The following is a 13,595-nucleotide window of genomic DNA, read 5'->3' on the forward strand; positions in this document are numbered from 1 at the left end:
GAGAGAGAAAGAGAGAGAGAGCTCTTCTATTCACTGTTTAGCTTCCCACAGTGAACCAAGCTGAAGCCAGGAGCCAGGAGCCAGGACTCCACGCATGTCCTCACCTGGGGCCAGGAACATGGGTAGCTGGGCCATCTTCTGTCTTAGCAGCTGCACTCCCAAAAAGCTGGACTGGCCACACCACCTGTCCTAGTCATCTGGTACTTTTGAAGGAATGGAAAGAAACGATAGAAACAAACAAGCACAACATGTCCAGACATATTTTGATCACTTATATAAAGCTTTTTCAAAAACCTTGTTTTTCCAACAAAAAATTCTTCAGCAGACCTACCAGCTCAGATATGGATGAAAGCAAAATATCTACTTAAAAATACCTATTTAGGTTAAAATATATTTTTATTTTTTTAATTAATTGCATTTTATTTATATAAAGTGAATGGATTTCCCGCATTTTATGATACAGGATTAGAAGCATGGGGCTTCCCCTTTCTGCTCTCCTTTGTTCCCCCTAATTATTACAATGTCATACTTTCTTTTTGCTTCACAATCCTGCACTTGGCACTCCAATCGCTAAAATCATGCAGACACAGTAAGTAGAATAAAAAGGAAATCCTACTATTACTCACTAGCACAGACATGGACCACGAATAGTAATCACATATTGCTTATAAAGATTACAACAAATACATATATTTTTAAAAGGATTTATTTATTTTTATTTATTGGAAAGTCAGATATACAGAGAGGAGAGACAGAGAGGAAGATCCTTCATCCGCTGACTCAGCTCTCCAAATAGCTGCAATGGCCGCAGCTGTGCTGATCCGAGGGCAGGAGCCAGGGGCTCCCAAGGCTTTGGGCCGTCCTCGACTGCTTTCCCAAGGCCACAAGCAGGGAGCTGGATGGGCAGCAGGGCTGCCGAGACACAAACTGTTGCCCATATGGGATCTTGGCGTGTGCAAGGCGGTGACTTTAGCTTCTAGACTACCGCACTGGACCCAGAAATCAATTTTATTCAAATGTTTTCAGTGCCTATGATTACTGGAGGAACCTCTTACATTTTCTTATTACTTGATTGTATTATCTTTATTTCCATGAAGATTTCTTGAGATACTTTGTTAGTTTATATCTGATGCTGTATCATTGACATTTTTTAAAGGCACACGAGCTATTTTCTGCTTGTGAGTGATCATGATCGTATAATAACTTAAAATACTGCAACTTTAGAGTGATCTTTGGGGACACAATTATAGTGATGTCAAACACTTGCATTTGTGCATCTAAGGCAAGGGAAAATGTGTTCAATTTTTTTTTTCCTTTTAAAGAACCAGTTACGTAAGGCCCTGTAAGCATCCCATAGTAGTAAGACTTGACTGTAAGAACATTGTATCAGAGCATACAGAAGAAAAGCTAACATTTCGTAGTCCTTTGCTTGTGATTAAGCATTAGAGGTGTACATTTCCTGCATTTCAGGCACGCCTGCTTTAGTTTGGGGGTTGTTTCTTCACTTGATCTTAGGCAAACATGTCAGAAGTTACGTCATCCAGGACACTGCACTATAAATATGCTGAACATCGAAGCATGGGCTAGCTTGCACCTTAACGTCATGGTTCTAAAAGTTGTCTTTATAGGAGAAGTTCACTGTGGGCATTCCCCACATCTCTTGAAGTTCTTCTGGCATGCGTGCTGTGTGACTGGCAAGGCCCTGATCCCTCCCGCTCTGCCTTCTGACTGCAGGGGACAGCAGTTTGCTCAGCAGATACAGCAGCAGAACCCCGAGCTCATCGAGCAGCTGAGGAATCACATCCGGAGCCGATCCTTCAGCAGCAGTGCCGAGGAACACTCCTGATTCCACGGCGGCCCGAGGCCAATCTGTACATAGCGCTCCGCCCCCTCAAGCACTGTATCTGATGCTTGAAAACCATGGAGGGGAACCTCTTGTGTATATTCTTAAAGAAGAAATCTGTAAAGACGATAGATTTATCACAACACACACCTGAACATCACATGACTCCTTTGGAAATGAACCAATGCCCTGGAGTCCTGGGACGAGGTTCCCATTTTCCAACTTGTACCACCATCATGTGTGTACATCAGACTCAACAGCAGAGTGTATTCATTGGACAGTGGGGCTGTGTGTTGGTGAATTCCACTGCTCCAAATTCCATTAAGCAGATTTTTTTTTTTTTTTGAGGGGAGCTATCTAAGGGAAATATTTCCCACTGGTTCAGAAGAAATATATGCTACTAAGCAGCATTTCAGGAGAGCAGACTCTCACAGTTTAGGTTTAGCTCTGATAAGGAAGATCAGTGGAAAAGATTTATCCTAAGTTCCAGGGTTTTTTAATGCTATTGATTCTGATGAGTGACAAGGTATCTATTTGCTGCTAGAAAGTGGTTATTGGGTGAAAGGGCTGTTTTAGCAAGAAAGATAAAAACCCAGAGAATGTGAATGTATAGAAAGTGAAGGAGGAATGTTCAGGTTGTCTGCATGGCTCCAGAAGTGACAACACTCACAAGGCCAGCTATGCCAAGGACATAATAAAAATACATTTTGAAATCTGTAATGGTACTGGTTTCATCAGGGCTGAAACTGTTCTTAATTCCCCTGGTGGTGACTTTATCTTGGAAATGATCAAATTCTCATCTATCTATATTCAAATCAGCCACAGCCCTGGCTCCAATAATTTTCTAAGTGGGATTCAATTATGTGTCCGTAAACATTTTTTTTTAAACTAAGGATCACCACAAGCTCTTATCACTAACTTTGCTTGTTTATTCAGTTTTGTTAGATTTGTCTTGGCATATCAGTCTTAAGTTTAATCTAAAATCATTTGAACAGGAGATAACATATTTTATCATGCGCTGGATGTCAACTGGTTAGAGAGAAATTGTGTTAGGTGTTAATGGCATGGCTCTAACTAGTGATGGATGACCCAGTTCTAATTCCAAATGGAATTTTCTTTTTGTTTATTAATCATGAAATTGGTGAAATGAGGCTAATGTGATCATTTCACAAATGTAAGAGGAAACTGAAAAAGAGAGTGGTATGAAATTAAATCAGTAAGTCGATGATCAGGGCCTTACTGGAACTGTTCTCCTTGTTCGACTCCAGTTAGTCTACTTCTTTCCCCCTCCCTTTTGTGAGATTATATGAAAGGTTTAAAAGTTCACTGCAAAAATCACCTGTGAAATTTAAAATGCAGATTCAGGGCCAGACCTTCAGTTCTGACTTAGTAAGCCCCATCAAGAAGCCTCAGGATTGCCATTTTAAATAGTGCAATTGGAAGCTCTGATGCAGGTCCACGGTAAAAACCATATTCCACCACAGCCATCTTAGTTTCTCATAGTTATACTCAACTCCTAGTGTTTAAGTGTTAGAAGGAATGATGAGCTAATCATATGAGTTATGACTGTAATCAAAAGAGCAAAAATGATTCTTAATTTTCTTATGCAGTGTTGCTCCAGTTCAGATCAGTGAGCATAACTCTCAAGTGCATTAGAAATGCTTTCTGACGAATAACACAGAGCGTAACAGCTACAGAGTAAGTGTCCAGCTGCCTGCGGGAGAGAGATGTGAATGAACAGGATCAGAAGTGACAGAGGAGGGCACTCAAGAGGAACACGCACTGTGGACAGTCGCTCCAGAAAGTGGAAAAGAGGACACAGCCCCCCTCCCCGGGTGACCAGTGCTAGCATGATATGAAATCAGATGACGGCTTTAAAAATAATGCCTTCTTGTGCTAAAATCTGTAGTTACGGTAGCCGGTTTTTACATAGATGGGAACCGATATGTTTCTTTTATTGACTTGCCGAATTTCATTGCTAACTGACCCTGTGTAACAAACCCAGTGTAGTTGCTCTCTGTCTGTTTGCCTGGATTTCCATTTCATTTGAGGCGTTTTTGCTCTTCAGTTGCTTTCATCATTTCTTAGTAACTGCACTGTAAGCTATTTCATGAAAGACAGCTGTATATGGTTGGATTGTGCTAACTATTCTTAAAATTATAGGAAAAGACCAAAACATAATTGCTGTTTAACTAGAGAAACAAGAAGGCATTATTGTGAGTCTTTATTTCCATTCCTCCTAGGGATGTTTGTCCCCCATTATTCACGTTTCATTGTGGTAGCTGCAGCTGTTGCGATGCTATGCTAAAACTGAACATGTCCTTTACTGTACCAAATTGTTAATCTAATTTTATAAGAAGTTTAATTAGATCTTTTCTAAGATGGCATTATCTAACCACTTAGGAAGTATGAATGACATGCATCTAGGTTATTGCCTATAAACTGAAGAGAATTTAATTAAATCAAAGTATGCGTGCTATTATATATGTTTCCTCTCCGATTTCAAACAGAAGGTTCAGTCATAAGATGCGTGACAAAAATGGCAACAGTGCAGTGGTGATAAGGTCTTATTATCTGATCAACCTTTATCAGTACGAAAGACAGACTTCAGTCTGACACTGCTTGTACCTTATTTTGCACACATTTCTTTAACTGTTACTCAAATGTGAGGGCAACCCTTCTGAATATAGCTTTCATCCGGGACCAGTTTGTCATGGCAATAAATAATTATGCACTTAAGAAAAAGCATTTTGTGTTTGACTTGATGGCACTTGTACATTTAAGAAATCATATATACATTCTGAAATTTTTAACTTACCAAGACAGGACAGCTTTTATCTAACAGCATAATCTTGTGTTTTCTTGACAAAATATTGAAACTTGTTATATTTATGTTGCAAAGTTGACAACAGCTAACTTTCTCATTGTTTTGTTCATGGCAAAGTAAATTAGTGCAATTAAACAGAAAGAAAGTTACATAATATTAACACATGATTTGAATTTTACAATAAAATACCAGATGCGGGGAGGCCTTCAAATATGCTTTATGAAAATAAATGCCTATTTTTCAATGGGAAAAAAACCCAGGAGGTTTTTGGCTTTGAATTGAAAAATTAGTAGGCTTCTCAGTTAAAGGTTAATTGAATACTTGACAGCCTAATAGAGAAAACCAATTCTTATCTGTTGTTCAGGATCTTAAAGTTATATGAGTACAAAACCCATACATACCAACTCAATTTTGAAAATAACCAGCAAAGCTCATATTGTGTTAGCTAACACCAAGGAGGACCACCCCAACTGAAAACAAACCTCATTTGTTGGCTAAGGAGCTAGGGGAAAAATACGCTTGGAATTACCTAGTTCTAAATAAAGTGCTTTGAGAATGGTAATGTTCTAAGGAACAACTGTGTCTTCTCCAGTGATGGCAGTAAACTGTGGCTCACAGGCTGAATCCAGTCAATCACATGGCTCTGTAAACACCGCTGCACTTTGGTGCCCGCTGGCTGCCATTGTACTACAATTGCAGACTTCAGGATTCGCAGTAGAAACCACACTGCCCTGCAGAGCTCTGAGGATAGTGAGTGTCTTGTCTTCTACATAAACAGTTTGCTGACTGCTATACTACAGATGTGGGACAGTGGCCTCAGATAAACTGCTTCTGGAGTCTCAAGAACATCTAAAGTGAAACAAAGTATGTGTAACAAATATACAAATGTTAATTGAGAATAGAACTCACAAGAGCGGATCAGTAGATCTGTTCAAAACAGATATTTAATATATTGTCCCACAGGAAAGAGATTTAACTGATATATGCTTACGTTGGCTGATGACTTATTTTACAAAGGTGACAGAAACACAGAAACAAAGGAAGCATCTAACATTGGAAATGTTCTTCAGCTTTCCACTTTAATGGTCGAAGATACCACACAGACTTGTGCAATGTCATCGTATTCGTATGTTCTCTTTAGGAATGTGTCTGTTAGTCTCAGGCCGGAGACACTCTGTGGAGAGAAACACATAGGCCTCAGTTTTGAGAAGATACGGCTATCACAAATGACTCTAAGTTCACTAGCCCCCAAGGATTAAAGACTTTGCCAAGGACCTACTTGCAGTCCCTGTACGGAGGAGAGCAGAGTGAGGGCGAGGCAGAGGGAGGAGCTTGGATGCAGCTTGCCCAGCTGTCTTCCTGAAATACCACACCAGTGGATTGAACTGGTATTGCACATGTCCAAAACCAGATCCATAGTCCTTTCACTGCTGGGGGAATCAGAAAAATAGGCTAAATCTCGTTCATTTCACACAGAGATACTGCAGTATGTCTTCCTTTAAGGCGGTTAAATTTGCTTCCTAGATGCCAGGAGAATAAAAACCAAGAAGTGAACTGAAAAGTTATTGTATTATTTCCATAGGTTTTTTTTTTTTTTTTTAAGATTTATTTTATTTTTATTACAAAGCCAGATATACTGAGAGGAGGAGAGATAGAGAGGAAGTGGAGCTGCCGGGATTAGAACCAGCGGCCACATGGGATCAAGGCGAGAACCTTAGCCACTAGGCCACACTGCCAAGCCCTATTGTATTATTTCTATGTCACTTAAGATGGCATCGATAGGCCTGGAGGCTGGTCTCTTGATGCCGATCTAAGAGCTTGTACATTTTTATGGGAGACTTGAGCCATTTGTGTCTAATTTTGTTGCTCTGTATTCTTACTCTAACAGGATTTTTTGATAATTAATCCATGTTCCTTAACCATGCAGATAGCTAAGAGAATGACTCATAAGATTCAAAGAGTAAACAGTACTTGGGTTTGCTCACTGTAACGCCATTTTAAATCATTTTCTGCTTATTGCCGATCTCAACAGTATAGCTTAAACATGTTAGGAATTTTGGGACTGGCAAGATGGTTCAATTGGCTAATCACACCAAATGGGCACTGGTTTGTCTTCCGGATACTCCACTTCTCAACCAGCTCCTGCTTATGGCCTGGGAAAGCAGAGGAGGATGGTCCAGAGTTCGGGAGATCAGAGAGAAAGCCATGCCTCTTGGCTTTGGATTGGCTCAGATCTGGCGTTTGCAGTCATTTGGGGAGTGAACCAGCAGATGGAAGATTTTTCTGTCCCTCCTCGCTGTAGATCTGTTTTTCCCATACAAGTAAGTAAATCTTTTAAAAAGGAACTTTAATGGAAGTATATACATTTTACAAATGCCGTAAGAGATGGAGATCGGTGCTGGGGGTGGGAGGGAGCACACTTCCACCCCCTTGTTCACTCTCAAAGCTGGAAATGGAGTTCTCACTCCAGGGCTCCCACATGGTGGCAGGGTCCCAATCACTTGAGCCATCAGCACTTCCTCTTACGTCTGTGTTAGCAACAGGGTGCAGTCAGGTGCTGGAGCTCAGAATCAAACTCAAGGTACTCTGAAAGTTAAATAATTGCCCCCTTCCCTTAAAAAATAATCAAAAGGTTGACAATAAAAATGGCCCGATTTGACACTGTTCCTATTTTTTCCTCCTTCATCCTTGGCTTCCTATTTTATTTTAAAATGCAGGAAGTATAAACATAAACATAGACTGTAAAACCAATCCCTGGTTTCACTTTCTGGCCCTTATCTTGTCCAGCTTTTTGAGCTTGAAAAATGTTATTTAACCTCCATGAGGTTTTTTTTTCCCCACTTGCATAAAAGATAAAACCCAGGCCATAGAGTGTGATATAAAAATGAAATACAGAAAAATGCGCAGTACAGTATGGCCTCACAGATGTGTAATATGCCTGGGTGGCCATTTGGCACAGCAGTTAGTGATGCTTCTTGGGACACCCTCACCCATACTGGAACCCTCGGGACACCCTCACCCACATTGGATCCCTCGGGACACCCTCACCCACATTGGATCCCTTGGGACACCCTCACCCATACTGGATCCCTTGGGACATCCACATTCATACTGGATCCCTTGGGACACCCACATTCATACTAGATCCCTTGGGACACCTGCATCCATACTGGATCCCAACTCCAGTCTCCTACTACTGGAGCAGCAGCTGTTGGCTCGGCTGCTGGGCTGCCTGCCATCCACCTGGCAGGCCTGATTGGTGTCCCTGGATCTCGGTTTCTGCCTCCTCCAGTCTTAGTGGTGGTATTTTGGGAGTCAACCACCAGATGGAAAAAAAAAATCTCTGTGTCTTTGCTCTTAAACAAACAATAAACAAACAGGTAAATAAAACTTTAAAAAAAAGAAAATGTTAAGTTCAGCCTGGTATAGAAAATTAAGAAATCTATACATATTTTTTTCATCATATACATTTTCCATGAATTTTCTAAAGACCCATTGTATTCAAGATCAAAATCAGAGAAACTTTTGTGTCAAGAGGAAACTAAAAAGGAGACGTTCCAAACATTTAATTCTTTCCTAGTTACATGAGGAAGCAATGACATCTGCCCATAAAAACTAGCATTACCTGCAGTTGGTTATTTTACAGGTAATGTGAAAAGGTTCTTCTAGGTTGACAGTATCTGGGATTGCTTCCAAAGACAACCTCACATCCCCGTAGCCTGGAGCCTAGGAGAATCAGAAACATGGTTTAACATACATCTATTAAAAATCTCACTTTTGATGACTGTAGCATACCAGCACATTCACTTGACATACCCCGTATCTCCAAGCTCTTGTTCTGTGAAAATATTTCTGATTCATTGTATGGTTTCCTCACTCTGCTTTCACAGCTACTATGTACGGACCAGCCTTGCTGGCTTGTTTTGTCTGCGTTAGAACTGTTACATGTTCATACAGTTAACATAAATCTTAGCGGTAAGTAAGCAGTGAAGTTGCTTATCTTAAAAGGATGCTCCCCAGAAATAATACAGCATCTACATCTCTAAGTAGGTAAAAAAGACAGAGGGAGAACACTGGCATGAACCAGGCATAAAATCGTGTTTTTTTCACAAGATACATGGGCAAGAACAGCCTATAGACACATCAAGGCTTACAACATGCCATGTGGGGATGGTAATTTATTGCTACATATTAAAGTAGGCCCAGTTTTGATAAAGATGATGATTGGCCATCATCTTTTTTTTTCATTTTATTACTTTGATTGATAAAAGTAAAGCAAATTTTAGAATATGTGAAGACAGGGAATCTGACATAATGAATCTGCTAGAGATTTTTATTAGTACAAGAAAAATACAATTAGCCGGAAGGTATCCCTACTATCTGAAGAAACTAGGTATCTAACTAGTGCTTATGATACAGACTTAAGCTCTCTTCATGAATTTTAGATACCTCTGAATTCTAACAACTTACAAAAGATATCATCTGAGCAGGAGAATGTAATAAGCTTAACAGGTTCAAGAAAACTTTAATGACTCCTTTGTCAGGTGAATAGTGAACATAAATGACAAAGGAGGAAACAAATGACAAGCAGTTAGTTTAATTAAAGTTAAATTAACCTATGAGCATTTTTCGTTCACCTGAACACTAGTATTCCGCTGGGACAGGAGTGAAACCATCAGTCTCTCCTACTCCTGCAGTATGAATGTTTTCACACTGTTCTCACTGCTTGTGACAGACCCGCCCGCTCACCCTGAAAGCCCCCAGACTCACCATTCTCTGAAGCTGGCTGGTCTGTAACCTTCCCCGCTCACCTAGATTGGTTTTCCACACTATATCCAGTTTTCCAATTACAGTTACTCCCTTAATGATGCCCGCTTTTTCTGCAAATTCCTTTTTGGGCTTTAGGCAGTACAAGTACTGGCGAGTGTCCATTGGCTGCAAATACGCTCTTGACCCAAACGTGGATACACTGACAGGGTAGAAAGAGACAGATATGAAGAACGCTCTCCAGGATATTTTCAAGATAAAACATGGCTGTGATTGCCCCTTCTGGACAGTAACTGGATGAATTACCTTGTGAAGATCCAGAAAACATGGAAGAGAACTTACACTGAGGGAATTTAGTGTAAAAAATCTTGAGATTTTTTTAAAACTAGGATGCTACCTCACATTAGACATATTCATTACTTGAAACAACAACAGAAATTGGAATCTTAAGTTTTCTGTTCATTTATTCTAAAATAATTAAGAAAAATAGGTCAGAATACAAAGAGCCATATCATTTTAAATATCTTAAACTAGATAATCATTTCCAAAACAAATGGCAAGATTTGGAGAAACAATGAAAACCCGTTTTGCTCAGCAGGCATGAAGGAGGCTATGAATTTTTGTTTGTAGTTTCCAAACAACATACGAGTAAACTATCATTCTTGATGAAAGTAGCCAGGTGGTTTCCCCATCTATAACTTCCTTAGCTATGTTAACATCAACGCTCAGTTTATTCCTCCTGTAAGTGTGCCATGGAAGAAATCCCCCCAAATTAAATCATTATTTCATATGCACATATCTTTTGATGCTGAGAGTGTATTTCTTTCAAATTCACACTCGCCTCCTTTTCATTCACTTATTTCACTGTTTCCATACCTGAGCTTCCACTCACAGAATAACAATGACAGGTTTACCTCAGGAAATTACGACAATTCAAAGACCTATTGCTTTGAACAAGCAATATAAAGGGTTAGGTTCTTGTTTTGTTTTTCAGTGTGGAGCAAGGGATGAGCAGGAAGAGCAAAGGAGAATGAGGAAAGTGAAACGATTCTGTGTAAGATAGCAGGCGCATGTATTTGCCCCAATCTTCAAAATGCGTCATATAAAGGGGGAATCCTGATGAGCAGGGGCTCTGGGACAGGAAGCAATATTGGTTGTGATGGCTGCCCAGGGCACTGGAGACGAGGGGCTGGTCTGCCCCGGACCCGGCATGTCTCCCAGGCTTCAGCCCAGAACAGGAGGGGCCACAGGAGCCAGTTACGTCACTGACCTGGCGGGATTCCAGTTGACCAATGGCACACCTGAATGGACATTGCTTACATAGTTGGGGCACAGACAGCCCCTTTGGCTGCCCACGTGTCTAGAGGAGTATAAAACTCCACACGTATCTCAGCTGCCCTTTTCGCCTCCCTCCTCTTTCCCCTCTGCGCGAAGGGGACCCAGGAGTGGATTTTCCAATAAAGCTTCCATTACAACCGAACAACTTGCCGATATTATTCCACCAGCGGGCGGGTGGTCGGTGGTCATCATCTAACAGGTTCATCAACTAGTTCAAAGTGCCACATGCTATGCAGCAATTTTAATTTCTGATAAATTTTTCTGTGAACTTAAAACATTTCTTTTAAACAGCCCATTAATGAAAAGCAAAACAGAAACAAAGGGTAATGAAATGTTAGGGAAATAAGATCAAGCGTTCCATGAGTGTATTTACCATTCTCCAGCTTGGTCCACTGAATTCAATTCTGTCACATTGTACATCAGAGATGGCTCCAGTGAGACTTTCTCCATAAACATGGGTGAAGTTGTAATATTCTGAATCTGGGCTTCCAGAAACACTTCATCAGTCTGAGGGGATGAAAAAGAAAAAGACAAAAAAAGACAAAAACCGACCAAGTGTGATGGTTTTTAAAATATTTACTTACAAAAGTATCTTATACAAAATGAAGAAGCACTATTAACCATAAACGTGATTAGTTCATGCCTGCAAATCAAAGTTATCAAAATTAATGTAAAAAAAAAAAAAGAAGCTTCACCCTAATATAATTAACGGGCAAAGTCAAGTGTTAGTCAACTGACACCTCATCAAACAATGGATGGGGGATAACTCTATTTTGTGCATCCCAAGATATCTATTTAACTAGAATTTTATTTACTATGAATAAATAATCCATTTATAATCTTGTAAGATTTAAATTTAAATTTCTGGGTTTATTTTAAATGTATACTTAGGGTTAAAAAAGAATGTATGAATCACAGCTGCTAATAATACAACTTGTAAAAAAAAAAAAAAAAAAAGGATCTTTGTGGCCTTAGTAATAGTTTTGAAACTGATGCCACTCAGCAATATTTAAGTCACTGTTTATCATTTAAACAATTTTATACAAATATTTTATTCCCTGATTGTCTCTTTTTATGCAAGTTGGCTATTATGTGTGTGTTGTGTGTGTAATTGAAGTACAACATATTAACATGGTTTATCTTTGAAAAAAATCTACATAAAAATGATATACTAAGATTATTTAAGAATTAACTTTTCCAAAAGCTTCAGAATATTCTATCTAAACAGAAATAATATGTAAACTAAAGCATAACCAAAAAAACTGGTAATTTTATGCTTTTGAAACACATAAAAGCCAGGAAAATGGCTACCATTTGCAAAAGTGGAAAGATAATTTAATGCAATGTTATCTAAAATACAGTAGGTTCTTCAATCTTTGGGCCCTGTGCTCAAGTGTAATGAATTATCAGTTCAAAACATTATACTAGTTAAGAACACTATTCTGTTTTTTTTTTTTAAAGTAAATATATCCCAACAATCCATTGCTTTTAAAAAATAACCAAAGACCCACATTTCAATTTTAAATACAACTTTCTGCATAACTTTAGGAAGAGCTTAGGTAAAATAAAGGATAAATAAGCAGCATAATGGAAAAATCAAGTTAGTTTGAACAGTTAGTAAAAATCATTTGACACTGACAAATTAAGGTAAGAATTCAGCACTAAAGCAGTTGTTATCATACATGTGATGTGGTACAAGCAAATGCTGTTTACTTGTAGAGAAATTTGAAAAATATGATTTTAAGCCAGCTTGGGAAAAACCTGTCTTTTTTTCTTTTTCTGCTTATTTTTATCAAAAGGTCATTGCTACCTGATCTGAGTTTCAAACTAAAACCACTGTACACTTTTGTGAAAACAAATTTCAACTATACAGTTTCTTCAGAGAACTGAAGGATTATGGGCTATTTCACAGTAAGACACGAAAATTCTCAAGTCTATTTTAAGTAGGGATTGTAAGACTTAAAAAAAAAAATACCTAAAGAGAAAATACTAAAACTGAGAGTGTAACTGTTTCAACATGACAGTTTAATCTTTGGTCTAATTTTTTCCCATAGAATAGAATAATGAATATAATAGCAATGCAAATTATATACTTCACAGGTAATATTCACAACTAACTGTTTTTCCACTATGTTTTTGTAAAGAGAGATTAATTAGGCGGAGTCAAAAAGTGGTTAAGTAGGAAAAGTATACAAATTTATAATAAAAAATCAAATTACCACAGAACTGAGGTCACTCTAATGGAAAAATAAAAAAGAAAAATCAGAGTTAAATGTTAAAGAAAAAGAATAACTTTAAAATAAAATGCATTTGTGCATTCTAAAGATCTACTAATTAAGATAGCATTAGTTAACAAGAAGGTAAACAGGAAATAACACGAAGGAATATGAGAAACCACCTTTCTAAAAAGGTAAAACTAAAGTTAATCCCAGTGACGAGAAAAGAACACTACGACCGAACAGTGCGGGTACACTAGGCTGCTCCCCGAGTTTGAGTGCCATACACTCTAACTTTTTGTCATGGGTGATAGGTATTTGGAACAATCATGCACTTTCCTCTACATTTAGAATAAACACAGTATCACTCCTAAATTTATCTAATAATGGAATCCTAATTTTTTTAAGGAACATTCTGAGTGATTACGGTTCCCTGGCATGCCATTTCAGGGAATGCTGGGACAGACTGCTTCTGGCAATGGAGTTTATCCTCCTCTTTAGATTTCATCATCTTTTTTTATTTTTAAAAGATTTATTCATTTTATTACAGCCAGATATACACAGAGGAGGAGAGACAGAGAGGAAGATCTTCTGTCTGATGATT

At 38.7% G+C, this 13,595-nt stretch overlaps 2 protein-coding genes across 5 annotated transcripts in view; one reads left to right on the forward strand and one right to left on the reverse strand.

Moving 5' to 3' along the window:
- The window catches only part of SGTB (small glutamine rich tetratricopeptide repeat co-chaperone beta), a 38,173-nt gene extending 35,085 nt beyond the window's left edge, over window positions 1-3,088 (forward strand). The window contains exon 11 of the mRNA XM_004583744.4: window positions 1,735-3,088. Within this exon, the coding sequence (XP_004583801.1) occupies window positions 1,735-1,846 (112 nt within the window). The 3' untranslated portion in view covers window positions 1,847-3,088. The remainder of the gene's footprint in view (window positions 1-1,734) is intronic.
- A 2,642-nt stretch (window positions 3,089-5,730) lies between these two features.
- The window catches only part of TRAPPC13 (trafficking protein particle complex subunit 13), a 34,281-nt gene continuing 26,416 nt past the window's right edge, over window positions 5,731-13,595 (reverse strand). Inside the window, exons 8-13 of one of the 4 annotated variants that reach the window (XM_004583741.3) lie at window positions 12,995-13,012; window positions 11,149-11,282; window positions 9,441-9,639; window positions 8,296-8,396; window positions 5,950-6,097; window positions 5,731-5,844 (exon numbers count right to left, since the gene is read on the reverse strand). In XM_004583741.3, the coding sequence (XP_004583798.2) occupies window positions 5,737-5,844; window positions 5,950-6,097; window positions 8,296-8,396; window positions 9,441-9,639; window positions 11,149-11,282; window positions 12,995-13,012 (708 nt within the window). In that variant the 3' untranslated portion in view covers window positions 5,731-5,736. Of the gene's footprint in view, window positions 5,845-5,949; window positions 6,101-8,295; window positions 8,397-9,440; window positions 9,640-11,148; window positions 11,283-12,994; window positions 13,013-13,595 lie in introns of all 4 variants that reach the window. The other 3 variants (XM_004583740.3, XM_004583743.3, XM_004583742.3) reach the window with 3 other exon arrangements.

The sequence above is a fragment of the Ochotona princeps genome, chromosome 23, assembly GCF_030435755.1.
Source record: "Ochotona princeps isolate mOchPri1 chromosome 23, mOchPri1.hap1, whole genome shotgun sequence".
Classification (NCBI taxonomy): Eukaryota; Metazoa; Chordata; class Mammalia; order Lagomorpha; family Ochotonidae; genus Ochotona; species Ochotona princeps.